Here is a 27158-nt window from a genome sequence, read left to right as displayed (position 1 = left end):
ATGGAGAGAGGAGGGGAAGACAGAGAGGGGGAGAGAAAGACAGACACCTGCAGACCTGCTTCACTGACTCTGAAGAGACTTCCCCTGCAGGTGGGGAACGGGGGGCTCAAACCGGGATCCTCTTTTCAAGCTGATGTATCCTACTTTCTAGACCTTTCGTGTATGCCTCAACTCCATTCCTGCCATTAAATATTTTCAGTTTCTTGAATCATAAAAACAGTATAAAATAATTAATATATATATTATGAGGCCAGTCAGTCTTTAGTGTTGGGAAAAGTAATTAATCTCAGCAGGTATACATGGCATCAGCTATAAAATGGGGACATAATTTACTTATCTTGATATTCTATTGAATTTTATTTTTTATTAGTGATTTAATAATAATTAACAATATTGTAAGATAACAGGGGTACAATTCCTTGCAGTTCTCACCACTAGGTTTTCATATCCCATCTCATACATTGGAAGGTTCTCTGTTCTTTATCCCTCTGGGAGCATGGGCCAAAGATCTTTATGGGGAGCAGAACGTGGAAGGCTGGCTTCTGTAAATGCTTCTCCACTGGACATGGGCATTGGCATATCGATCTATACTCCCAGCCTTTTTCTGTCTTTCCCTAATGGGGTAGGGCTCAAGAGAGATGGGGTTCCAGGACACATAGGTGAGTTCATCTGCCCAGGGAAATCGAGTTGGCGTCATGGTAGCATCTGCAACTTGGTGTCTGAAAAGCATTAAGATATAGAGCGAACAGATCATTTAATAATCAAGAATCTAAAGGTAAGAATATAGCAGATGAAATTAGGGCCTTCATGTTGGAACAAGCTAGAAAGTCTATAGGGACCTGAGGTCACAGTAGTTTCTTTGTATATATGTAGTATTTCTTTTTTTCCTGTAGGCTGTTATTAGGTATCTGGATTGTGTTGTCTTCTTTTAAGTAATGTTTTAGCAAATGACCCCGTCCAAAAGTGGGGAAAGGATATGAACAGAATATTCATCATAGAAAAGATCCAAAAGGCCAACAAACATGAAAAAATGCTCCAAGTCACTGATTGTCAGAGAAATGCAAATAAAGAGAACAATGAGATACCACTTCACTCCTGTGAGAATGTCACACATCAGAAAAGGTAGCAGCAACAAATGCTGGAGAGGTTGTGGGGATAAAGGAACCCTCCTGCACTGCTGGTGGGAATGTCAATTGATCCAACCCCTCTGGAGAGCAGTCTGGAGAACTCTCAGAAGGCTAGAAATGGACCTACCCTATGACCCTGCAATTCCTCTCCTGGGGATATATTCAAGCACACCCATCCAAAAAGATTTGTGTACACCTATGTTCGTAGCAGCACAGTTTGTAATAGCCAAAACCTGGAAGCAACCCCGAAGTCCAACAACAGAAGAGTGGCTAAGCATGTTGTGGTCTCTGTACACAGTGGAATACTCCTCAGGTACTAATGGTGATTTTATCTTTTTCATCCCATCTTGGGTGGAGCTTGAAGGAATCATATTGAGATAAGTCAGAAACAGAAGGATGAATATGGGATTATTTTACTCATAGGCAGAACTTGAAAAACAAGATCAAAAAAGAAAACACTAAGTAGAACTTGGAATGGAATTGGTGTATTGCACCAAAGTAAAAGACATGCGTGGGTGGGGAGGAGGGTTCAGGTCCTGAAACATGATGGCAGAGGAGGACTTAGTGGGAGTTGTATTGTTATGTGGAAAACTGGGAAACGTTATGCATGTACAAACTAATGTATTTTACTATCGACTGTAAAACATTAATCCCCAAGAAAGAAATTAAAAGTAAATAAATAAGTAAATAAATAATGTTTTAGTATGCATGTAAGTTACTCTGGATCGATTGTGTTCATGTGGAGAATTTTAAACTTTTTAAAGGTTGCTTTGCAGTAACTTACTTCAGGGCTAACTTAACCCTGTCTTATGACTGGTCCCTTTTGAAATCTCTCCTATTAAATATTTCATGTGTTCCTGTAGCTCTTTCTTCTCTGACTAATTCAGATGTGCTCATATTCCCATTCTTGCTTTGACCTGGCATGAATAGTTTACAACTCACTGATAAATGTCTTTTGTTTAATATTTCCTTTTCTACATCTGGTTCTCTGGTGTCTAGCCATGATTGTGTCTATATTGGTAAATAAAAGAACCTCTGTATAGATTTCTGGAATGTCTTTTTTTCTGTTTATGGGCATCTCCTTGTGAGTATAATGTCTAGTAAATTCATTTTAACTTTTACAGACCCAGTCTTTCTTATCAGCAAGTCTGCTTTGACTTGCTTGAGTTCTTGCTCTCTGTACCAAGATTCTGAAAGTGTCTCCAGAAAGAAATTCAGGGTGATTTTTAAGCTTATCACATTTATTTCCCTTCTTTCAGGGATCATGGTTGTTGTTTTTTTCTTACTGCATTCAGACAGTTCTTTAGTATATGTTGTAAAGTTTTATCAATTGTTACAGTGAGAGGAAGTATAGTGCCACTTATTCCAACAGTGGCACAATAGTGGAGATCAATATATTTTAAATTTTATTATGATTTATTGCTTTTTTTTCCCTTTAATGGCTATGTTTCTGTTAGTTTCATGCAAGTTTTATGGATTAAAGAGTTTAGATTCTTAGAGTATTCATTTTTCTCTGGGTACTTCAGGCTCATTTTTATGCCTTGACACCTCTCCTCTTTCCAAGACTTATTTATTCAATGAGAGAAAGAACATCACTTCAATAAATATCACACATGTAAGCCATATGTTCTCTTCATCTAACTCTCCAGCTCTAAATCATTTTTCCCAAATGAAAAGGTGTAAATATGATTTACTGTATTCTTACATTAAAGTAATTATGGAAAAGTTAAGTTTCCTTTTAGTAATCTTTCTAATTATGGTCATCTTTCCTTGAGTCTAACCAGTTTTACCAGTAGATAGGCTGCCTTTCAGTATTTTTGTCTATTTATTCAATATACCTATGTTTTTCCATAGAAAAGCTAGAAAGATGTTATTTATTTTGTTTCATGCATTCTTATTGCCATAGCTTGGAGAATATTTGTTTCTTTTTCACTTTATTAAAATATGAATATATTAGAGATGCATCTCATTAGTATAAACTGGTCTAAATCACCTCCCTTTCTCTTCAGTGTAATAGAAATAATTCCTCGGTAGCTCGTTTTCTAGACTTGTTACAGATGCTTCCCATTTTTCTCCCCAGATCTTTCTGGCAACCATGGGATATTGCTCAATTTATCTATGACCAAATATATGGTTAGAGACAGAATTCACCTCAGTCCCTAATAATTTGCTGAGATCCTTTTTACTTCTAGCCTTTGTGTATTTGGCATGAGTGACTCTTGGTATTACTCTCAAACTGTTACATACTTGGATGCAGTATCACTGTTTCATAAGTTCCTCACAGTATCTGGTGTATTGAAGTTTCTTCATCCACATTTTCTAGTTCAACTACTTTAAGTTTTATTTAAATATACTCATAATGAATAAAGATGAGATCAGGGTATGTGGGGGGAGAGGAGGCAGAGATTAGAGCTGAACACAGCTGGGGCATGTTTCAGTGCCAGGGATAGAACCTGGGTCTTCTGAGAGCACAGGCATCCAAGTCCTGTGATCTAATGCTGATATTGTTTCTATTTGTAAAAGATATCTTTTATAGCTTCTGTAGCATGACAGGGAGAAATTACTAGAAAACATATCTACTTTGTCATGTTAAAATCAATAATAACTCTCTTCTTGAATATGCCCATGTCACTGTATCAGAATCTAGAATAAAAGACACCTTTGTTTGTTTCCCGACACTTTTGTGTGGAGATAGATTAGGGAACTATGTTTATGACACAGACTTTCCTAGCATCTTCATCTCTTCCTAACTTTGTTTCCAACCCTTTGTGTCCTCATCATATTGTCATGTAATTGCTTGGCTGCCTCCCATCCTAGCCTGCTCTTTTCTTTTCTGGTAGTTTGGGAAGCTATACTTTATTTTTGGCCCCTCTGCCCTACAGGCGGGAAGTAGGGGCTAGAACCAAGATCCTTGAGCTTGGTAGCATCTGCACTTAACTAGGTGTGTCACCCCTCCCCCAGCCCCAGGAAGCTGTACTTTAACTGAATGTATAACATTTACTTCTACAAATCTCCTTAGAAAGCCAAAATTTCTTTTTTTATATTCTTGTTGATATTACAAAGAATTTAGAGTTTTCCCACCTTGTTCCTCTTCCCTATCTTCTGGCACTTTTCACAGTCATTTTGATAGAGAATGCAACTCTTATTCTGTCCCTATAATAACGAAGATTGAATCAAAGATGTGAAGTCTGAAGAAGGTTGTCATTAATGAAATTTTTATACAGATAAAAAATTAAAGCAACAGGTTATCAGAAATGTCCATTTAGTAGCTGATTTTAAATTTTAAATTTCATTTGATGAAATGATTTTTTTCCTACTAAAACTACTTTTAATAATTTGGTGATCAGCTTTACCATCTTATTATGTACATGTATCTATGTATTGATTTTTTCCCATTTTATTGGGGTTAAGGATTTATAGTACAGTTGCTGACACCTGGACACAACGTCTCATCTCCCTATAATAGATGCAAAAACACTTTCTCCTGCAATCTAGGTTCTTTTCCATAATTCCCTGAAATAGACAGTTATTATTTTTTTAGTTTGTTTTGGTAGATGAGAGTAAGAGCAAAAGAAAGTATGTATATGTTTCTTTGCTAGCTAAAGATGATTTCTATTTTTGTGGTTTACTCAAACATGTGCTGTATTAAATGAAGTCTGAACTGTTTATAATTAATAACCTACATTTTTATTTAACAGGATGGACATGATCCTGTTGATGATCAAAATATTTGTCATGTGTGGCACATGAATGTAGAAGCTCTTCCAGAATGGATAAACTGCCTAATACAAAAAGTAAGTTCCCCAATTTCTTAGTGAGACCAGGTATATACTACCATCAGCATGGTTTTGTCCTCATTTTAAAAGCTTTTGTGTGTGTGTGATTTAGTATTGATTTACAAAATTATAAGATAGCAGGGGTAGCATTCCATTCCTTTCCCACCACCAGAGTTCTGTTTCTCCATTCCTTACACTAGAAACTGCATTAGTTCTCCCAAGATCACAGGTATATGTGTGTATTTGCCCATTATTTTTTTTATGATCCTCCCTCCCCTTCCTTTGTAAGTCACACTTAATACTTCTGAGTTTCCTTCCCTGACCCTTCCCCCTTCTCTCTCTGGATTCTGATGGAATTGAAGTTCAGAGCCCTCTGGTCATCTTGCCCTACCGTTTCTCCCCTTCTGGGAATATGGATCAACATTCTTTATGGGACTCATTAGGTGGGAGGTTTGACTTCTGTAATTGCTTCTCTGCTGAACATGGTTGTTGGCAGGTCAATACAAACTCCCAAACTGTTTCTATCTTTCCTTAGTGAGATAGGGCTCTGGAGAGGTGAGGTTCCAGGACATATTTGTGAGTCATCTGTTCAGAGAGTTGAAGATGAATTCATAGTAACATCCACATCTTGGTGGCTGAAATGCAGTAAGATATAAAACAGGGTACACACACACACACACACACACACACACACACACACACACACACACACAATGGAATACTACTCAGCTATAAAAAATGGTGACTTCACCGTTTTCAGCCGATCTTGGATGGACCTTGGAAAATTCATGTTAAGTGAAATAAGTCAGAAACAGGGAAAACGCTAGAAGAAGAAGTCAGAAACAGAAGGATGAATATGGGATGATCTCATTCTCAGGCAGAAGTTGAAAAACAAGATCAGAAGAGAAAACACAAGTAGAACCTGAACTGGAATTGGCGTATTGCACCAAAGTAAAAGACTCTGGGGTGGGTGGGTGGGGAGAATACAGATCCAAGAAGGATGACAGAGGACCTAGTGGGGGTTGTATTGTTATATGGAAACCTGGGAAATGTTATGCATGTACAAACTGTTGTATTTACTGTCGAATGTAAAACATTCATTCTCCAATAAAGAAATTTTTAAAAAAGATATAAAACAGGACAAAATGTTCAATGAACAAGAATCATAAAACAGAAACAGAGAATGTAGAATCTAGTAAGTCTATTATATGTATGTTACAAGGTCCAGGGGCCCATGACTATGGTAATTGCTGTGAGCTTTTTTGATAAATATATATATATATATATATATATATATATTTAAAGGTTTTAAACAGTGAGTAATCTTTGATTATCACTAGCTGTGGTTTTTTTTTTGTTATTTATTATCCCAGGAAATTATTGAACTCTGACTTTGTATTGTTATCTTTTTTCTTGAATCTTCTTCCCAGAGATACTCAAAGTTTCCTCATTTCTGTAGATATTTACTTTCAGTGAAATATTGTCTGGTTATCCTATCAACAACTCCTTCCTACTATTACTACTCTTTGTTTTTTCCTGTCACTCTTTTATATACCTGCCCATATTTTATGTACTGCCAATACCTATTGAATACTACTGATAAATATGATACATAGATGACGTAAAAGACATATGTTTTGAAACACATATGCATCTATGTATGCCCCATTCATATGTAAAACTTACATATTGTCTAGCTCCCATGATAGAATAAACTCCATAAATAAGTTAGGGGCTTTTAGATTTTACGAATGTACTTAAAATAGTACTTTTTCAGCAAATGAATTATTGTGTATAATTTATGTATGCACACACACACAAAATAAACTGGATAATGATCTGATTGACACAGACAAAATCAGAATAACATTTTTAAGGATTCTTAGGAAATATTACAAGAGCAAGAATGCACCTTGTTAATAGTATGGTGTCATTTCTCATAATTCAAGGCATCCAAGTCTTAGGGTAAGTAACAGGGTATTATGAAATTATCTAGTTGCCTTTATCCACTAACTAGCTCATATTTTTGTTAAAATTTGACAGTCCATACATTCATTCATTTTCACATTGTAATGATTCTCTGAGAAAAATGCTAGAATGTTCTTATGTTTTGAGCCTTATAAAATATATTAGGACACTGATGATGTTCTACTATCTATGCTGAAAAGATCATTTTAAATCAGCTCACTGTTAGTTTTCAGGGTCTAGACGATGCGCCAGCTGAGGTACATAACCAGGATCTTTTGTGTATAAAAAAGCAGGAAGAGCTTTATTCTGTTGGTTGGGTCAAGTTCCCTCCCACAGTGCTTGGTATGCAAGAAGTGTATCAAAACAGACACTTTTCTGTGAGATTTTACTTGCAAATTAAGCTCTGTAGACTGATTTGCTTCCTGGTTCCATAGTGTATTTTTCTATTCATTAGTTTACACTGTATTCATATTCAACCTATTGTTTAAGAAGCTCATAATTCTTTACGAATATTGCTTAGATGGACATGATGTACAATATGTTATCAATTCTAGAACTTTGGAGCTGCTTATCTCTATTAGAAAGCTTGTTTCCATTTGCTGTTCTGTCTACTAATCAGAACATGAAAAGCTAGCCTTTTCTGTGGCATAGAAAAGTTTTATGCAGTCGGCGTGGAAAAAAAACATCATTCTCTTTGGTTACTTTACAATGAAAGCATTGTCCTTATTTTCCTTTATTACCTGTAGGCCCAATGGACAGTTGGAAAACTGAATTGCCCTTTCTGTGGGGCCCGCTTAGGGGGCTTTAATTTTGTCAGCACTCCAAAATGTTCCTGTGGCCAGCCTGCAGCTGTACATCTCTCCAAAAGCCGGGCTGATTATCAGCTAACACGAGCAGGCCAACTAATGAGACCCTCGCTGAAACACTTGTCACATCCCAGAATTCAGTCAGGTTGTGACAAGGAGACTCTCCTGACAGGTGGCGCCTCCAGAAACAGAAATCATAGGCTTTTAAAGATGGCCCAAAATAATAATGGCCCTGGAAGATTAACGGAAGCTCTCTGCCTGGAGGTACGATCAACGTGTGTTGAGATGAAGAACGAAAAACTGCTCTTCAAAGCATCAGATCCAAAATACGAGCTTTTTGTTCCTCAGCTTGTGACAGGCAGATGCGCTACAAGAGCTCTTCATCGAAAATCACATAGTTTGGATCTGAACATCAGTGAGAAATTGACTTTATTACCCACTCTCTATGAAATACATCGTACGACCACTGCCTGTCCCAAGCTAAATGAAACACAGCCTATTGACCTTTTAGACTTGCCTTTAGAATCTGGTAAAAATAGCTGTTCCTTTCAGATTCCATCCAGTTTTGATCCTAATATGCTGCTGCAAAGATTTTCAGTGGCTCCCTGTGAGACCCAGACACAAAGAAGAGAATTTCAGTGTGGTCTAGAAGCTTCTGCAGTGTACTCTGACCATACTAGTCCTGACAACCTGACTTTCCTGATGGACCTACCCTCAGCTGGCAGGAGCATGCTGGAGGCCTCAGACCAGGAAGAGAACCTCTCCCCTTTGGACTTCCTGCGCTCCAGCAGTTTTTCATTGGGTGCCATTAATCAGAGTCTCAGTAAGAGAGAAAAGAGCAAGTTGAAGAATCTGAGAAAGAAACAACGGAGGCATGAAAGATGGCTGCAAAAGCAGGTAATTAATTTTTTAAGTATACTTGAAATTCCATATTATTTTAAATGTTAAGGTTTGGAGAGAGGAATTAACACTGAACATACTATTAAACATTGGTTTTAATAGTTTCTGAAATGATGCTTTCTTTCTAAATGAACTTAATTATGCAAATCTATTGTAATTGATATGTATAACATGTGTATCTGTGCTTACGCATATTCAGGAAATGCTCTTTCATTAAGTATAACCAGTTCTGTTAATAGTGTTTTAGTGGAACACATTTTCCTGACATTGAGAGGAGATTGTCAGATAAATTTTAATTTTGGTCATGCTAGTATTGTTTTGCAGTGATTTTATTTTAAGACAAAAAGTTTTTCTAAGGAAATAGAATCTAGAATGAAATTTGTTCACTTTCATCAGTTTTTAGATTAAATGGGTATCTTCAGGAAGTTTTGATTATGACTCAGAGATGGTAAGCTATGCTAGTCTGTGAAAATTATCTAAAGGATAATTGACCTTTATTGTAACTTGGTAGGAGAGTGTACTTTTCTCTGGTTAAAGTTGCTATGATACCCATAATGATATATTCCAGTGCAGAGTACACAAAGAGACAGACAATAAATGCTAGGTGCTGAATACATCAGTGTGAGCCAGTGGTCAACATATTATACCATAGGGAATCTTGAAGATTGAGAGCTAGTATTTTTGTACATAAATTTATTTGTTCACCTTTATAACTTACTTGTAGGTAGTAGATAGGTGTTCTTTTAATCGCAGTGTTAAATATTGGTAATGTCCTCAGGGCTAAAATAAAAACAATTAAGGACACACTATTACTTGTGAATCTCATCATAGGCTGAATAAATAAAATTCCTTTAAGCTTCTCATCTTCTCATCTTTTAGTTAGATAGCATAGTTACAGGTGTTTATTATTTTTTTTAATATTTGCTGGTAAAATTCCCCTTTTTGGTTTATTTATAAGTAATAGTGTATTGTTACAATAAAACTTATATTGTTACAAAACCTAAATATTATAAATGAATATATTTAGCAAACTTTATAGTTTAATTTACTAAAACTTAAAATTCATGATCTATATTAACAAAATACTTAAGTCTAAATAAGTCAAGGACATTATATTAAGTATATCATTTAGAGGGCTCCAAAGTATCTAAGAAAAGTCAGCTTCAATGAGGAATGAAAATTACATTTGTTCTATACTGTAAACATAGGCAAATGGCATGTTTGCACTATTAAAATGCTTAGTTCTTGATCTAAATTGTTCTGAACCCTCAGCTATATTATTATTTCCCAACATAAGAAGATTGCATTTTATAGAGTTTAGAGATAAGCAGTATCAAAGTTAATGTTTATTTATAGTTTGATGAAGTAACTTTCATTCATTTACATATGACTTAGCCATCTGCTTCGTTAATTGATTAGAATGAATGGGTTTTTGTTAAACCTGTGACAATTCAGCATAGGAGTGACACAGTGATATCCTACTAGATTTTTCTTTTTTTGGTATCACAGGAGCTGTAAGCAAACAAATTTTTAATCTGTTCCTAGCAATAAATAAATAAATAAATATTATAACATAGAAATTACATGAGTTGGTGATGAAAATATACACCATAGTCGGAACTAGAAAGCAGAGAAATATATTTTAATATTCTTGTTAATTTGAGCAAAAAGATAAACCTTAGAAAGTTAACATTACACAAAAATCAATGACTTAGCTTTTCAACTCACTCTATTTTTAATAAAGTTCAATTAATTTTAGGGGGGTTCATGCAGTGGTGCACCTGGTTAAGTGCACATCTGGTTAAGTGTGCACGTGAATCTGGGTTTGAGCCCTCCTCACAGCCTTCAAGGGGCTTCATGAGTAGTGAAGTAGGTCTGCAGGTGTCTCTCTTTCTCTCTTTCCCTCTCCTTTCCTTCTCAATTTCTATTTGTCCTCTCTAATAAAAATAGAATAATAATAAAAAAAAAAAAAGGCCAACCCAGAGCACTGGATTGTAGTATAGGCACCAAACTCCAGCTGGTGGCAGTAAAAAATTAAATTAAAATAAAAATTCTATAAACATTGATCAGATACCTGTTTGACATAAGATGATTTTGGATGACTTCAGTACATGTCATAAGCTTTTTTAAAAAACAAAAAATAACATGTATGCTAAAAATACAAGTTATCTATTACTAATGGTATTTAATTTTTGTTCTCTTTTGGTAAAAATTAATTTATGAGTAAGAGAATAAGTAGAGAATACTGTTTCTTCACACATGTTTGCTGCAGATCAGCACTGTGACCTCTTGTGTGCAGGCTTTTAGTTTACCTCAAGTCACTGTTAATAATATTTTCAGAGTTTTAAAATAATTTATTGAAAAATCTAGACTTCTGACCTTTTGTTTTACATTTTAAATGATTTTTGTACAAAAAAGAGACATCTTTCTATGACATAAACTGTGATAAAATGATAATTATCCTATGAAAATATATTTAAATCTTTGATGATTTAAATTTTAAGGAAGTAAATGATATTTACATAGAAATAAGGACTACAGTTCAGCTCATGTGAATTTAGCCTCGACTTTTGGGAAAATACTACTGAGTTGTACTCAGCTAGACAGTCTTTTTTAAAAAAATATTCAGCTTAATTGTCATACAGTGAAATAGATTTATTCTTGGCATACAATTCTATGATTTAAATACTTGTGCAGATTTATATAATCAACCCCACAAGGGGGATATAGAACAGTCACATCACTAAAAACATCCTGTGTCTTTGTAATTGTGCACTGATTTTTTTCTTTGCAATCATACCCTTGCCTGAACTGTAATTCTTGAATGTTTCTGATTTGTTCTCCACTAATTTAGTTTTATATTTTTATAACAAAATGAAAATGTTAAAAAAAAAACCGTTAAATCATATAGTCTTTAACCTTTAGGACTTACTCTTTACTCAGCACTGTTGCCTGTGAGATTCATTTGACTATATAGTGTATTCCTTGTTGCTACTCACTGTATGAGTGGACTATAGTTTATACAGTTTCCAATCAAAGGACAGGTGGGTTGATTCAAACATTGGCAGTTATGAATATGGCTATGTTAACATTTATACACAAGTCTTTGCATGAATCCAGGTTTTGCTTCTCCAGGGTAAAGATCCAGGAGTTTAACTGTTATGTGGTAAGTATATGTTTAACTTTATAAGAAACTGTCAAATTGTTTTACAGGATGGCTGCACCATTTTATGTTCCAGACAGAAATATTTGAAATTTCTGCTTATCCTTGTAAAAACTGGTTGTATTCACATATTTTATTTATCATTCAATAGATATGTAATTGAGTCATATTATAGTTTTTAATTTGCATTTCCCAGACAAGAAGATCTCTCTCTCTTTCTCTCTCTCTCTCTCTCTCTCTGCGTTTTCTATAGTTAGCTGCCAGCTTAGATCTTTTGTTCATTTAAAATTGGGTTGAGCTTCTGTCCTGTTGAGTTCTAGATTTCTTTGTATATTTTGGATACAAGTCACTTTTTAAAAAAAAATTTATCTTTATTTATTTACTGGATAGAGACACTGCTTCACCACTTGTGAAGCTGTCCCCCTGCAGGTGGGGACCAGGGGCTCAAACCTGGGTCCTTGCGCACTGTAACATGTGTGCTCAACCAGGTGTGTCACTGCCTGGCCCCTACAAGTCATTTTTTTAGATATGTAATTTGTAAATATTGTCTTTCTGTCTATACCTTGTCTTTATTCTTTTAACAGTTTGTTTTCCTATAGAGCAAACACTATTTAATTTTGATGAAATCTAGTCTCTAAAAAAATTTTATGAAGTGGACCTTTTTTTTTTGGTTGTCACTGGGGTTTTACTGTTCAGGCCAACATTTTCAGATAGAAAGACAGAGACAGATATTAAGAGACAGGTACCACAAAACCAAAGCTTCCCTTAGTCTGGTGGGGACTGGGTTCAAATCTGGGTGCACCTGTGACGATGGAAATCCAATATCTACATGACCTGTCTTGGCAGTCCTGAAATGGGGTTTTTGTGGCATATCTGATATGTTTAATCATAGGTTATGAAATATTTCTCCTTTGACAGTTGTTTATAGTTTTGAAGGTTTTGCAGTTTTACATTGAGAATTCTGCTTTTATTTTTAGTTGTTCCCCCCCTCCATTTTGGGGGAAGGGGAAGGTTAATGGTTTACAGTACAGTTGTTGATACAGAGGTGATATCTCTCATTTTACTATGGTAGGTGCCTGCAAAATACTCTCACCCTGAACTTGGGTGCTTTTCTACCATCATGCACCAGTACCCTGAAGTCTTGCCCTGCATCCCTGACCCCTGGCTCTTCCTAGCCCTCCTTCCCCAGAGTTCTTTGCTTTGGTATAATACATCAAACTAGTCAAAGTTTCATTTTGTTTCCTCTTTATGTTCTTGCTTCTCAACTACTATCCATAAGTGAGATTCCCATGCCCATGCTTCTCTCTCTGACTTAACACACTTCACATGGTTCCTTCAAGCGCCATCCAGGATGAGGTAAAAAGGTAAATTCTGTTAAGCGCACATGGCACAAAGTACAAGGACTGGCTTGAGGATCCTGCTTCAAGCCCCTGGCTCCCACCTGCAGGGGAGTCGCTTCACAGGTGGTGAAGCAGGTCTGCAGGTGTCTGTCTTTCTCTCCCCTTCTCTGTCTTCCCCTCCTCTCTCCATTTCTCTCTGTCCTACCTGACAACGACGACATCAATAACAACAATAATAACTACAACAACAATGAAAGTAAGGACAATAAAAAGGAAATATTTTTTTTAAAAGGTGAATTCATAATTCTTAATAGCTAAGTAGTATTTCATTGTGTGTATATATACCACAACTTTCTTAGCCATTCATCTCTTGTTGGACACCTAAGTTGATAAAGTATGATGTTTTCTTCAAAGTCCATTGTTTTTTTATAGAGATCATTATTCTAGCACCATTTGTTGATAAAATATTTCATCTCCATTAAATGCTTGTTCAGCTTTGTCAACAATCTGTTGGCTGTGTTTGTGTGCATCTGTTTCTGTACTATCTGCCATTCATGTCTCAGCAGTAATCTTTTTGCTTAGTAATTGCAACTTAATGGTAAGTCATAAAATAGAGGACTATGATTCTTTTTACTTTACTGTCTGTTCAATTTTTCATTAGTTACACTAATTCCTTTGCTCTTTTTTTTTTACATAAAATTTAGAATCTTAACCTTGACATTAAAAAAAAATACTGTTGATTATAATGATGTGGTCAAAATATGTAGTCAAACTAGGGAAAAATTGAATATTTACTGTGTTAACTTTATTATGCATTAACATAATGTTTTCTTTTTACTTAGTTCTTTGATTTTTTCATCAATATTTTGTAGTTTTCAGTATTCATTACTTGGCCATATTTTGTTAGATTTTTAACTAAGTCTTAAGTTTCTTTTACAATGGTTTAAAGTTATATATTTTTAATATTCAGAGACACAATTGATTTTTATTTTGACTTTGTAACCTGCAGTTACGGATCTGTGATATTTTTTTCATGCTTATCCCTAAATAATCATATTTTACATGTTCAATAGATTGTATTATTATACTATATTTAAATTATACTTTTTTGCTAATAATATGTAAAACATTTATTTTGCATGATGGTCTTACATCATATAAATTTCTAGTTTCTCCTATTTGAAATAGATTTTTTTTTTAGTCTTGGTTTTTATAGTTACTTTATATGCAAAGAAAGACATCCTTAATTCTTTATTCCCACTGTGGATTTTTTTTTCATTTCTGCATTATTAAAAGAGGTAGAATATACACTATACTATTGAGTAGAAGTGGTGAGGGCAGGTATACTTATCCTTGTCTTATGATGTTAGGAGGAAAACATTCAGCCTTTTACTGTTAGTTAATGATGTTAATTGTAGTTTTTTTTTTTTAATTACATTGAGAAATTTTCCTTATATCTCTAGTTAGCTAATGTTTTATGATCAAGTGTTGAATTTTGTCAAATGTTTTTCAGCATCAATTGATACAATCATGTGTATCAATGTTAACATTTACTTATTATTAAGTATTGAGTCAATCTCCCATTCCCAGAGTAGAACACCGCTTTTGAGTTATATTTTTCTTTCTGTATACTGCTAGCTACTATTTACCAATTTTCTTTTGCCTCTGTATATGAATAAGTTTTTATACTCTCCTTGATTTGATGTTAGGATAGTGCTAGCTTTATAAATCCATTTTTGGAAATAATCATGAAACTAATGGTATTCTTAAACATTTGCTTTTTATTCTATCTGAACACACAGATTTCTTTTTTGAAAGACATTCCACTATAATCATAATTTCTTTAAAAAATCCAGTAGAATTCAGGTTTCCAACTATACATTGGGAAAGTTTGGTAGTTTGTTATTTTTTAGGGATCTAATAATGATTTAATAATTAACATTGTGGGATAAGGGAGGTACAATTCCATGCAATTCCCACAACCAGAGTTCTGTCCTGTTCCCTCCACTAGAAGGTTCCCTATTATTTTTCCCTCTGGGAGTAAAGACCAAAGATCTTTATGGGTGCAGAAGGTGGAAGGTCTGACTTCTATAACTGCTTCTCCACTGGACATGGGCATTGACAGGTCGATCCATACCCCCAGCCCATTTCTATCTTTCCCTAGTGGGGTAGGGCTCTTGGGGAGGTGGGGTTTCAGGACACATTGGTGGGGTCATCTGCCCAGGGAAGTCAGGTTGATGCCATGGTAGCATCAGCAGCTTGGTGGCTGAAAAGCATTAAGATATAAAGCAAATCAATTGGTTTATTAAACATGAACCTAAAAGTAAGAATATAGCAGATTTGGAGTTTTCATGGTGGAAGAAGCTCAGAAGTCTATTTTATGTATATTGCAAGGAGCCCATGACTTTACAAATTTTTGCCTTATCCTGACATCTAAGATGTAGGTGGGCCAAAAATATTGCCTAGGAAGCTGATGTCAGAGCTGAGAATACTGGATCAGGGCAGAGAGTAGCTCCTAAATATGGGAAAAGAATATAAATACCATTAACGGTAAACCCTATTGATCAGACCTACGGCCCATGTCTGTTCATAGTTGGCACAGGAGCCTGTGTAACCTCAGCATCCCTGTCATTCTGAGCTCACAGTCCCTGGTCATGGCTAGCAGCATTCTTTTTTTTTTTTTAATTTCTTTATTGGGGAATTAATGTTTCACATTCAACAGTAAATACAATAGTTTGTACATGCATAACATTCCCCAGTTTCCCATATAACAATACAACCCCCACTAGGTCCTCTGTCAAGCTAGCAACATTCTAGGCTGCACTCTTTTCAGGACTAGTCTTCCTTGAGTGGGAGACTACATTGTCCCAGCCTCCATTCAAAAAGTGGGGTAGTTTCTACCGTTGTAGTTATTGTTAATGAATTATCTAAGTTTTAGAAACTGTGTAGCACTAATGATTCAACAGATCCTTCACTAACATCTTTTTACTATAGTGTTAATGAGAAAAGTCAATCCAGGTTAATGTTGAATGACATTATTCACATACCTATGTTTCTTTTTAAAAATATTTATTTATTCTTTTTTGTTGCCCTTGTTTTATTGTTGTAGTTATTATCATTATTGATTATGTTGTCATTGTTGGATAGAACAGAGAGAAATGGAGAGAGGAGGGGAAGAGAGAGGGGGATAGAAAGATATATACCTGCAGACCTGCTTTACCGCCTGTGAAGCGACTCCTCCGCAGGAGGGGAGCTCGAACCTTATGCCAGTTCTTGCGTTTTGTGCCATGTGCGCTTAACCCACTGTACTGCAGCCCAACTCCCATACCTATGTTTCTTAAACAACTTTTAAGAACTTAATCATCCATGTTAAGTTAGGACTTACTGCACTCCTCTGTTATTCTTTTAATGTTATTTGATTTGTAGTGATACCCACTTTACAGTCATGATAGTGGCAATTTGTATTTTCTCTATAATTTATGTCTTGCTAAGGGTTTAGCTATTCATTTATTTATTAATTTTGGCTAGAAACAGAAATTAAGACAGAAAGTTGAGGTGGGGTGAGAGAGACATAGACAGAAACAGAGACAGACTTGCACCTCTGTTTACCACTTAGGAAGCTTACCCCTGCAGGTGGGGATGGGGGTTTGTCCCAGCTACTTGTGCACCATAACATGCTAATCTACTGGGTGCATCACCACCCAGCCCCCAGGTTTAGTACTTTTGTTGATCTTTTCAAAGAACCATTATTTTTTTAATTGGGGGAGGGGGTAGTTAATGGTTTATAGTGCAGTTGTTGACACATGGATACAATTACTCATCTCATCATGCAATAGGACTTCATGTTACCTTCCAACCCCTCCCACTTCCATTCCCAGAGTTCCCCCCTCTTTGTTGCAATATAACAAACCCAGTTTAAGTTTCAGTTTGTATTTTCCCTCTCTGTTCTTGTTTCTTGAGTTTCACCTGTAAGTGAGACCACTTGGCATTTGTCCTCTTTTCACTTATTTCACTTAATATGATGTCAAGTTCCATCCAAGATGAGGCAAAATAGATGACATCATCACTTTAACAGCTGAGTAGTATTCCATTGTGTATATATACCACAGTTTCCTTAGCCATTCATCTGTCAGTGGACATGTAGGTTACGTCCAGGTTTTGGCCATTACAAATTGTGCTGCTTGGAACATAAGTATGCATAGATCTATTCTGATAGGTGTTTTTGTTTCCTTTGAGTAAATCCTCAGGAGAAAAATTGCTGGGTCATTGATTCAGTTCTAGTAGGAGCCAACTTTTAATTTCCAATTATTTGCCTCTATTTTAAGTCATTTTCTTTAACTTCTGCTTGCTTTGAACTTATTTCTCTTTCTTTTACTTGCATATTTTTACTCTACAAAATTATATTGTCGATTGAAAATCTAAATTCGGAATGTTATAACATTCCCTTTAATTGCTTTACTAGTTATATGACATTTATGATCTCTTGCTCTCTCTTTTTTTTTTTCTAGGAGGGGAAGGCAGAGGGGGGGAAGACAGAGAGGGGGAGAGAAAGATAGACACCTGCAGACCTGCTTCACTGCCTGTGAAGCGACTCCCCTACAGGTGGGGAGCTGGGGGCCAGAACAGGGATCCTTACTCCAGTCCTTGGGCTTTGCGCCACGTGTGCTTAACGCACTGTGCTACCAACTGGCTCCCAATAGAAATATTTTTTAAAAAACTACCTCTAGTATAGTTGTTTAGCATTTCTTTCAATAATTTTATTTATACAATATTTAATTATATTGTATTTGTTCATGATAGCTCTATTTAATCGGGGTAAAAGAAAAATGTCTCTGTAAAGACTACAGATTACCTTGTGTTCTTTTGAGAATTGTGTATGAGAATATAAAGTAATTGATCAAGTATAATCACTTATAATAAATTACTGAGCCATCTACTATAATTATATCACATTGTCTCAGTGAACTGAGTTGAAACAACTCATATTACGACAGTGTGTGACATGGACACTAATAAGCTATATGAAAGTCCTTATTATTCAGTCTTATAAATAAAACATATATATTCCCCACAAAGATGGTTTCATTTTCATGAATTTTTGCACGTAAATTTTTTTATATTTTCTAGATTTAGAGGAGTCTGTTTAAACTTTGAACACTTGATTCATCATGTTTAAATTATGCACAAGTCGTATTTTAGATGTATATTTGGCTGACTTCATAAAAGAGTACTGTTGTGCTTCTAAAATTTTAATAATAAACACTGAGTAGTTACTTCCCATTCATTCTCTTTCTCAAGTATCAAGTTAATGGTTAATTATAATGAATATCCTCAGTACTGAAAGTATGACAGTTTTAATGACATGTCACAGAGTTTTCTGGTTTCATTAAACACAAACATAATCGCAATCTTTTAGGAAAGAAGAAAGTAGATTGAAAATATATGCTCTTTGGGCATATCCTGAGATACGTCAGTGTTTATTTTCCACTCTACCTTATGCAATATTAGTGTTTCAGTTTGTCATTTTCTTCTTTTCACTAATGCATAAGTATTTAGAATCTGCTCATTAAGCCATTTCTAATTTGCTTCTATTTTGTAGGAAGTCATTACTAAGACCACATGTACAATCAGTTTTATTAAGCGTTTTTAAATATCTTAACTTCCTCATACCATTTCCGCTGACTTGAAAGTATAAATAAATGAACTGTAAGAGAAAACAGACATGTTGAACTTTTTGTATATAGATTTTTTAGGAGGATGATCACAGGGTAAAATGTCATTCTCATTAATTAAACATATCAAGAACATATAATATCAACCTGATTTCTCACTATTGATGTTACCTCAGTGTTTTGAGACAGAAAATAATTATCACACCTATGTTCCCCTTATGTGTTAGCTTCCTGTTGTTGCTGTCACAAGTTACCATGAATGTCTTAGTATATGACAATGAAACAGTTATCTGTTCTGGAGTTCATGTCTTGCAAATGGGTATTGTGTTGCCAAAATCATGGTGTTTGTTGACAGGTCTGTGGCTCTGGTGTAGAATTTGTTCCTTGCTTTTTCCAGCTTCTTACTTGCTGTCTCTAATAATGGCATCATTCTAGTCTTTACTTCCTTTGTCATTTCTTCTCATTCATTTATTTAAGGACCTTTGTGATTATATGAATTCACCTAGATCTTCCAATTTTAGGGTCCTTAACCTAGTCAATACTGTAAAACCTTTTTTGCCATCATCCATGTCCAGTGGAGAAGCAATTATGGAAGCCAGACCTCCTGCCCTCTGCACCCCATAATGATCCTGGGTTCATACTCCCAGAGGGATAAAGAATAGGGAAGCTTCCAATAGATGGGTTGGGATACAAAACTCTGGCCGTGGGAATTGTACCCCTCTTATGTCACAATCTTGTACTTCATTATTAAATCACTAAAATTTAAAAAGATAGCATATTCGTAAAGGGACTTGGATATAGACATCTTTGGGAGAACCATTATTCTGCCTACCACATCTTTTTATATACTGGGTAATTTTACTTTGGGAATGGAGGTGGGGCATAGCACAATGGTTGAGGAAATAGACTTTTTCACATCAGAGTCTCTGAGATCCAGGGTTTAATCCCAGGCACCAACATAAATCATGAACTGAACAGTTCTTTGGTAAAAAAATAAAACAACAAAACAAAACCCACCAGGTAGATAGCATAATAGTTATGCAAGAGACTTTTATACCTGAGGCTCCAGAGATCCTGTTTTCTGTTCTTACTTCAATGGCTTTGTTTAGCCTGGTATTGAGAGAATAGAGTTTTGACTAAGAACGAAATAGGGAAGGAAATGGAATACCTGGTTGAGCACACACATTACAGTGTGCAAGGACTGGAGTTCAAGCCCCTAGCTCCCCTCTGCAGGGGGGCAAGCTTGAGGAATGATGAAGCAGTGCTGCAGGTCTCTCACCCACTCACTCATCTACTCTCTTTTCAAGGAGCACTTATCAGCTCTGGCTTATGGTAGTGGGGGAGTAAGGGTGGGGCTGGGAGGGGGTGGCATTGAACCTGGAACTTGGGAACGCCAGGCATGAGAATCTCTCTGCATTTACCATTATGCTTTCTACCCCCGACCCTCATCGACTCTCTGTCTCCTCTCTCCCTCTCAATTTCTCTTTGTCTCTATCCAAAATTTTTAAAAGTATTTTTATTGAAATTTCCTGTATTCTAGTTACAGTGAAAGGTATTATATCAGCTGCTTTTCCTGAGTTCTTAAACTGTAGGAAGGTGAATGGGGCTTTAGGTAACTAGAGTGGGGTCATGACTACACTGACTTTCTTAGGTACTCTGAATGACTGGCAGTTGATATATAGGAGAATAGCAAAGATACATTCTCTCCTTTCCCAAATTGGGTATGGTGATAACTTGTTTGAGGGAAGAGAGAAGACAGAACTATTGGCTAGCTAGTCCTAAAGTGACTCAGAAAATTTGAGTTTCTTGTTTAGGACTGAGCTCAGGGCTAGGTGTCATGGATGAATAAGAATAGACTGCCAATAGTTCTTGACCATGAGACTACTGGGAAAACTGTCCATTACTCATTCTAAATCTTATTATTTGACTTTCTTTTACCCTTTTCTATTCATCAAGACATTTGCTTTCCTCCTGCTCCTCCTCAGTGCTCAGTTTCTACCCTTACTCTTTAAAAAGCTTAGTCATATGACTGCCTGCCTTGTCTTCTTGTCCTATTCAGACCTCCTTTAATACTGTCCAATACTGAGATTAAAGTTTACCTACCCTTGTTATACATTGGAATTTTACAGTGTCAGCTTTCATAAGGCTCCAGACTAGGAAAATAGCTAGAATCCTCCTCCTGGTTCTTCATGACTAATTTAGTGCTGTAATATAGACTTTCTTTCACAGGGAAATATTTTAAAGTTCATTTTGAAGTCAAGATAGTTTTAGAGAAAGTGTAGAACTCTGAAAAATGCATTTACAGTCATTTGAACACCTAATTATATAGAGTGGTTAGCGAGGATGGGGAGGGAGAACAAGAGCATTGTAGGGTACTCTATTTCCACTGGCTATTTTCTATTTAGGTCTTATCCTTTTTTATTGTTATCTTTATTTTATTTATTGGATAGAGACAGCCATAAATCTAGAGGGAAGGGGTGATAGGGAAAGACAGAGAGACACCTGCAGCATTGCTTCACTGCTTTACCATTCAACAAAGCTTTGCCCCTGCAGTTGAGGACTGGGGGCTCGTAGCAGGGTCCTTGTGTATTGTTACATGTGCGCTCAACCAGGTGCGCCACCACTTGGTTCCTACTTAAGTCCTATCTTATGTCTTATTTTATTTTGTATCTATCTAGTATTTGACAATATTTTGACAAACCAGCTGTAAAGTAAAATTACCGCAGTAATGTCATGCTCTGCTATTAATTACTTTTACTAAAAAAACTTCAATCTTTGTTCTTTTTATGGTAATGTTTCAGGCCCCTAAGAAATAATATAGGCAAGTATTCTTTTTTTTGTTACATAAGAGACTCAATTTTAAAAGGCTCTTTTTTTTTTTTTGCCTCCAGGGTTATTGCTGGGACTCAGTGCCTGCACCATGAATCCACTGCTCCTGAAGACCATTTTTTCCCCCTTTTGTTGCCCTTGTTGTTGTAGCCTTGTTGTGGTTATAATTGTTGTTATTGATGTCGTTCATTGTTGCATAGGACAGAGAGAAATTGAGAGAGAAGGGGAAGACAGAGAGAGGGAGAGAAAGACACCTGCAGACTTGCTTCACTGCCTGTGAAGTGACTCCCCTGCTGGTGGGGAGCCAGGGGTTGAACCAGAATCCTTATGATTGGTCCTTGCGCTTTGTGCCTAACCCACTGTGCTGCCACCCGACCCCCTAAAGGGCTTTTCTAACACTGCATAAGGAAAAACTTCAGTACTTAATAATGCAAGAAAAAAAAACATTTCACTAATTAAATATGATATGTCTGTGCTGTACTAAATATGATATACTGTTTAACTCTAAAATTCTGTAATTCTGTGACACTTTTTGGACTACTTGTTTGTAAAATGATATTGATCATTTTGCTTTCCAACACCAGAGGGCACCAAATTTCCTCTTTCAGTGTAACTGAAGAACTGTTTTCATCAGAGAATTTTATAGGGCTGAATGAAATAGCTTGCTTGAATAGTATGCTACTTTGTCATTAGACTGACCCAGGTTTGAGCCCTAACCTTACCGAAGGAACTGTTTCTGTGGCCTATTTCACTCTCTCTTTCTCTCTCTCCCTGCCTCTCTGTATTATAAAAAAACAGAAACAAACATACAAATAACAACAACAGCAACAGCAACAAAAGATTTTAGAATTTGTATATATTAGAATTGAATATAGGATGGACTATTTGAGTCTCTTGACAGAAATTTATAGCAATCAGCCTTGGTAAGAGAGAGCTACAGAATAGGAAGACTTTTTATTGCTGACATCAGCTAAAATGTTACTGCTTTTACTAAGTTGCTTTTATGTAGTTATTCTTTTTTTTAAATTTTTTACTTATAAAAAGGAAACATTGACAAAACCATAGGATAAGAGGGGTACAACTCCACACAGTTCCCACCACCTGATCTCCATATCCCATCCCCTCCCCTGATAGCTTTCCTATTCTCTATCCCTCTGGGAGTATGGACCCAGGGTCATTGTGGGTTGCAGAAGGTAGAAGGTCTGGCTTCTGTAATTGCTTCCCCACTGAACATGGGTGTTGACTGGTCGGTCCATACTCCCAGTCTGCCTCTCTCTTTCCCTAGTAGGGTGGGTCTCTGGGGAAGTGGAGCTCCAGGACACATTGGCAGGGTCTTCAGTCCAGGGAAGCCTGGTCGGCATCATGCTGGCATCTGGAACCTGGTGGCTGAAAAGAGAGTTAACATACAAAGCCAAACAAATTGTTGAACAATCATGGACCCAAAGGTTGGAATAGTGGAGATGAAGTGTTGGGGGGTACTCACTACAAACTCTAGTGTACTTCTGCTTTCAGGTATATATTTTGTCCTAGTTTATGAATACATGTAAACAGATGCTCTATCTCCTGGAACCTGGTCTATACCTAGGTTTTGGGATTTTGTTAGGAAGTGAACCACCTGGGATGGAATTAGAGAATACTATGAAAGGAAAGGTCTCACCCGAGTAATGAAGCTGAAGGGTTGTCATTCCACACCTGAAGTCTCTGGAAACAGTCTGAGCTGAAGCATGTTGAGGTGGCACTTGTTGCTTTGATTAGGTTGCAACTGGCGGATGCAATATTATTTTATATGAATTGGGAGAAGCATGCGGGAAAGTGGGCCCTACCCTAAGGTTCCAAGACTGGGGGAAATGTAGGTTCTATAGTGGAAATGTGAGGTTTCTGCTGTCTTTGGGTTCAAGAAGACAATGGATAGTGATTGTTATCACATTATTTAGTAATTGGGTTAACTTTGAAAAGTCCCTTTGTAAGGGTTTGCTGTATAATACCCAGTATCTTGTATATAGCTGTGTGTCTAAGTTTTCTTTTTTTTTTCCCCCTTTTGTTGCCCTTGTTGTAGCTTCGTTGTGGTTATTATTATTGCCCTTGTTGGATAGGACAGAGAGAATGGAGAGAGGAGGGGAAGACAGAGAGGAGGAGAGAAATATAGACACCTGCAGACCTGCTTCACCGCCTGTGAAGCGACTCCCCTGCAGGTGGGGAGCCGGGGGCTTGAACCGGGATCCTTATGCCGGTTCCTGCGCTTTGCGCCACATGCGCTTAACACACTGCACCACCGCCTGACCCCCTAAGTTTTCTAATCACTAGTAAATGCCAAAAAAATTAAGTGACTTACACTATATAATAGCATAATTTTGCATAAAAAGATCAAGCACAAGATACATGACAGTTAAAACTATTTTAATGTTGCATTAATTTCCTGTGCCATTAAAACAAATTAACATATGCTAATAAGTTAAAATAAGACAAATCTATTATGATTTCAGAGATCGGGAGTTTGAAATGGATCTCAATAAGTTAAAATCAGATGCTGTAAGGCTATATATTTTTTTCTTTTTAACATTTTATTCATTTATTGGCTAGAAACAGAAATTGTGAGAAAAGGGGAGACTGGGAGAAAGAGAGTCACCTATGGCACTGTTTCACGACTTTTGAAGCTTACACCCTGCAGGTGGGGGCCAGGGGCTTGAACATGAGCCCCTGTGCATTGTAATATGTACACAGAACTGGGTACATGTCGGGCTGAGCTTCATTGATGGGAGACAGACGACCCGGGACTCATGGCTGGGTTGTACGTAGTATCTCTTTATTCATGCAGGACGCAGCGCAATCCATACCAAGCTAAGCTAAACTAACAACTAACTAAAACGAACAATGTTGTCTTTATATATACTTCCCAAGTAGGGTGTGAACAGGATGTGACGCAGAGAGGGTGGAGAGAAAAGTGACTGGTGAAAGTCAGGGTGTGACAAGGAGAGGATCAGGGTGTGACAAGGAGAGGGGGTGGAGCAGGTGAGAATTCTACCACTAAACCACCAATGCCCTGGAGGGAAGGTGGTGCTTTATGTAAATTTAAAAGTGATTTATATAAATAGATGGCAGTGGTTATGTAAGTAGAATGCAGTGTTAAGCAGGGGGGATTTAAACCAAATGAAACAAGGGGTTTTTAAAAGCAGAATTAGAAGATACCAACAATTCCCCCTTTCTTTTTAACTAATGGCCATAGTATCGGGATTGCGGGGCACTTTGTGAGGCAGGGAGACTGATAAGAGGCACACCTTTTTGGGGTTATACTGTCCCTCCTTGCTCAACCTCTCTGTGGAGAGAGAGACTAACAGGATTGACACACCCCTCAAGCTCAAGCCCTTCCAAGCTCAACCACATCCTCACAATTCCCCAACATCTCTCTCTTACTTTATGGCCATATATAACTGGGTCAATGTCTGTAAAAGGCTTCATCTCTGTCAGGGGAATAGCAGTGTAGGGGTGAACAGAAACCTATATCATACAGTCATTTTCAAAAGAACTGGCATAAGACATGGAAAACAAAATAGGCGAGCAGCAATAACCAGTGTGATGCCAAGGGGAACGTTTCTTGCCTCAAAGGGAAAGGCCTAGCAGGCGAAAGGGTATTTCTTGCCTCTGGGAGCGCTTCATGCCTCTGGGGGCACCTCTTGCCTCAAAGGGCGTTTCCTGCCTCTGTGGGCATAACCTAATAAGGAGGGGGAGTTTTCCGCCTCTGGGGTCAGAGCCTGCAGGCGAGGGGACATGGTCTATAAAGTCTCAAGGCAATTGGCTGAAGTTAGTCTTTGAGAAACACAGCAGCGTGTACCAGTAAGTCCGATGGAGGTGTCAGTCCAAAGTAGCTGACCACAGAAGAAAATGCCAAGGGATGAAACACTGCATGTCTGTCTCAATGGGGAATGTCGGCCACCAGAATTCAGCTTTTCTGTAGAAAGTGAGCTTTGGAGTCTGTGAATCTGTTTCTTCAGGTTGTGCCAGGTCACATCATTGGTTTCCAGGGGTGTGTTGTAGTCATTTCATCTTGTGGGCGATGTCAGAGAACAGGGTTCAAATGGATTTCCAGGAATTCCATTTGAGTAGATGCTTTTTCATGTGAAGACTTGACAGCTGAAATTCACTTACTTTTCAAACAAAACTTGTAGCAGATTAGAAGTTTACTATAATTGATAACTCCATTATAATTGGAAGTCCTTTCTAGTATGATTTTAAGGTTGTTTAAACAGTTTAAACTCAATAAAATGTGGAATGGTAAACAGAAGAACCACGGTAGAAGCCTCAGGCATGAGAATAATTAACATAATCATTGCACTATCTGCCCCACCCATAACTCATACCGTTTCAGGATTAAACGTTTCAGATTTATGCCAAGATGTAAAAAAAGAAATCAAAGGAAGGAAAAAACTATTTTTTGGATTGTTTCTGGATGTCTCTAGAAATCATGCCTGTGTCCAGCATTTTTTTTAAGTCAATGTCATACAAAAATTCAGTCATTCAAATCATTCTCTTATGAAATGCAACTTGAACCAGATTATCAAGATCTCACCATGTAGTATCACGAGTCCCCAGAAGGCGTCCTAGTCCAAAAAGCTCTTCAAAATTCCATTTAGGGTGCTTCTGACTGTTCCTGCTGTATTGCTACAGGCACCCATTTTTAAAAGTGTCTTCCCATCGAAGAAAGAATCCAATCAGGAGAGTAGAACTAACCACGTGTCTCCATTCTTGGGGACTGCCAGGGTAATGGAGAACGCTCCTCAAATTAGAGTAGTCCTTCTCCGTGGGAAACATGCGAGAAGAAGTCCAGAAAGTTCCAGTGGAAATCCCCATGCATATCCCAAGGTCTACGACAGTCATAAAGAACCAAATTGTGGCCAGGAACAAAATATAGTCCTTTTCCTCGGGAAACATGAGAGAGGGAATCCAGAAAGTCCAAGGAGAAATCTCCATGCATCTCTATGATCCCGGACATAAGAAACCAAAGTTCCCAGTCAGGGAACCGAAGTGTGGCCCAGAGTAAAATGTTCCAGAGACAAAGAAACTGTCTCATAATGAAACAGTAGAGGCTTTGGCAAACCTCTTCATAAGTAGAAGAGAAGACCATAGTGCATAGGTAGGCAAAGTCTTCACTTATCTGGGAGTTGCGCAGGTCCAGTCCCACGTTGTAGCGCCATATGTTGTTTTCGCCGGGCTGGCTCCACAGGCGGGTAACAGACGACCAGGGACTCATGGTTGAGCTGTATGCAGTATCTCTTTATTCATGAAGGACGCAGCACAATCTAAGCTGAGCTAAGCTAAACTAACAACTACAAACAATCTTGTCCTTATAAATATACTAGCCCAGTAGGGTGGGAACAGGATGCGACGACGCAGAGAGGGTGGAGAGAAAAGTGACTGGTGAAAATCAGGGTGTGACAAGGAGAGGATCAGGGTGTGACAAGGAGAGGGGGTGGAGCAGGTGAGAATTCTACCACTAAACCACCAATGCCCTGGAGGGAAGGTGGTGCTTTATGTAAATGTAAAAGTGATTTATGTAAATAGACGGCAGTGGTTATATAAATA

The 27158-nt window shown here is 37.1% G+C and overlaps 1 protein-coding gene across 6 annotated transcripts in view; it reads left to right on the top strand.

The window, feature by feature from the left end:
- RNF180 (ring finger protein 180) overlaps window positions 1–27158 on the top strand; it is a 165810-nt gene that overhangs the window by 55077 nt on the left and 83575 nt on the right. For 5 of the 6 annotated variants that reach the window (XM_060191284.1, XM_060191287.1, XM_060191283.1 and 2 more), the window contains 2 exons: window positions 4826–4921; window positions 7618–8574. In XM_060191284.1, the coding sequence (XP_060047267.1) occupies window positions 4826–4921; window positions 7618–8574 (1053 nt within the window). Of the gene's footprint in view, window positions 1–2653; window positions 2743–4825; window positions 4922–7617; window positions 8575–27158 lie in introns of all 6 variants that reach the window. The other variant, XM_060191288.1, reaches the window with a different exon arrangement.

Source organism: Erinaceus europaeus, chromosome 5, assembly GCF_950295315.1.
Source record: "Erinaceus europaeus chromosome 5, mEriEur2.1, whole genome shotgun sequence".
Taxonomy (NCBI): Eukaryota; Metazoa; Chordata; class Mammalia; order Eulipotyphla; family Erinaceidae; genus Erinaceus; species Erinaceus europaeus.
The sequence above is the reverse complement of the archived record's forward strand: the minus strand, read 5'-3'. Positions and strand labels throughout refer to the sequence as shown.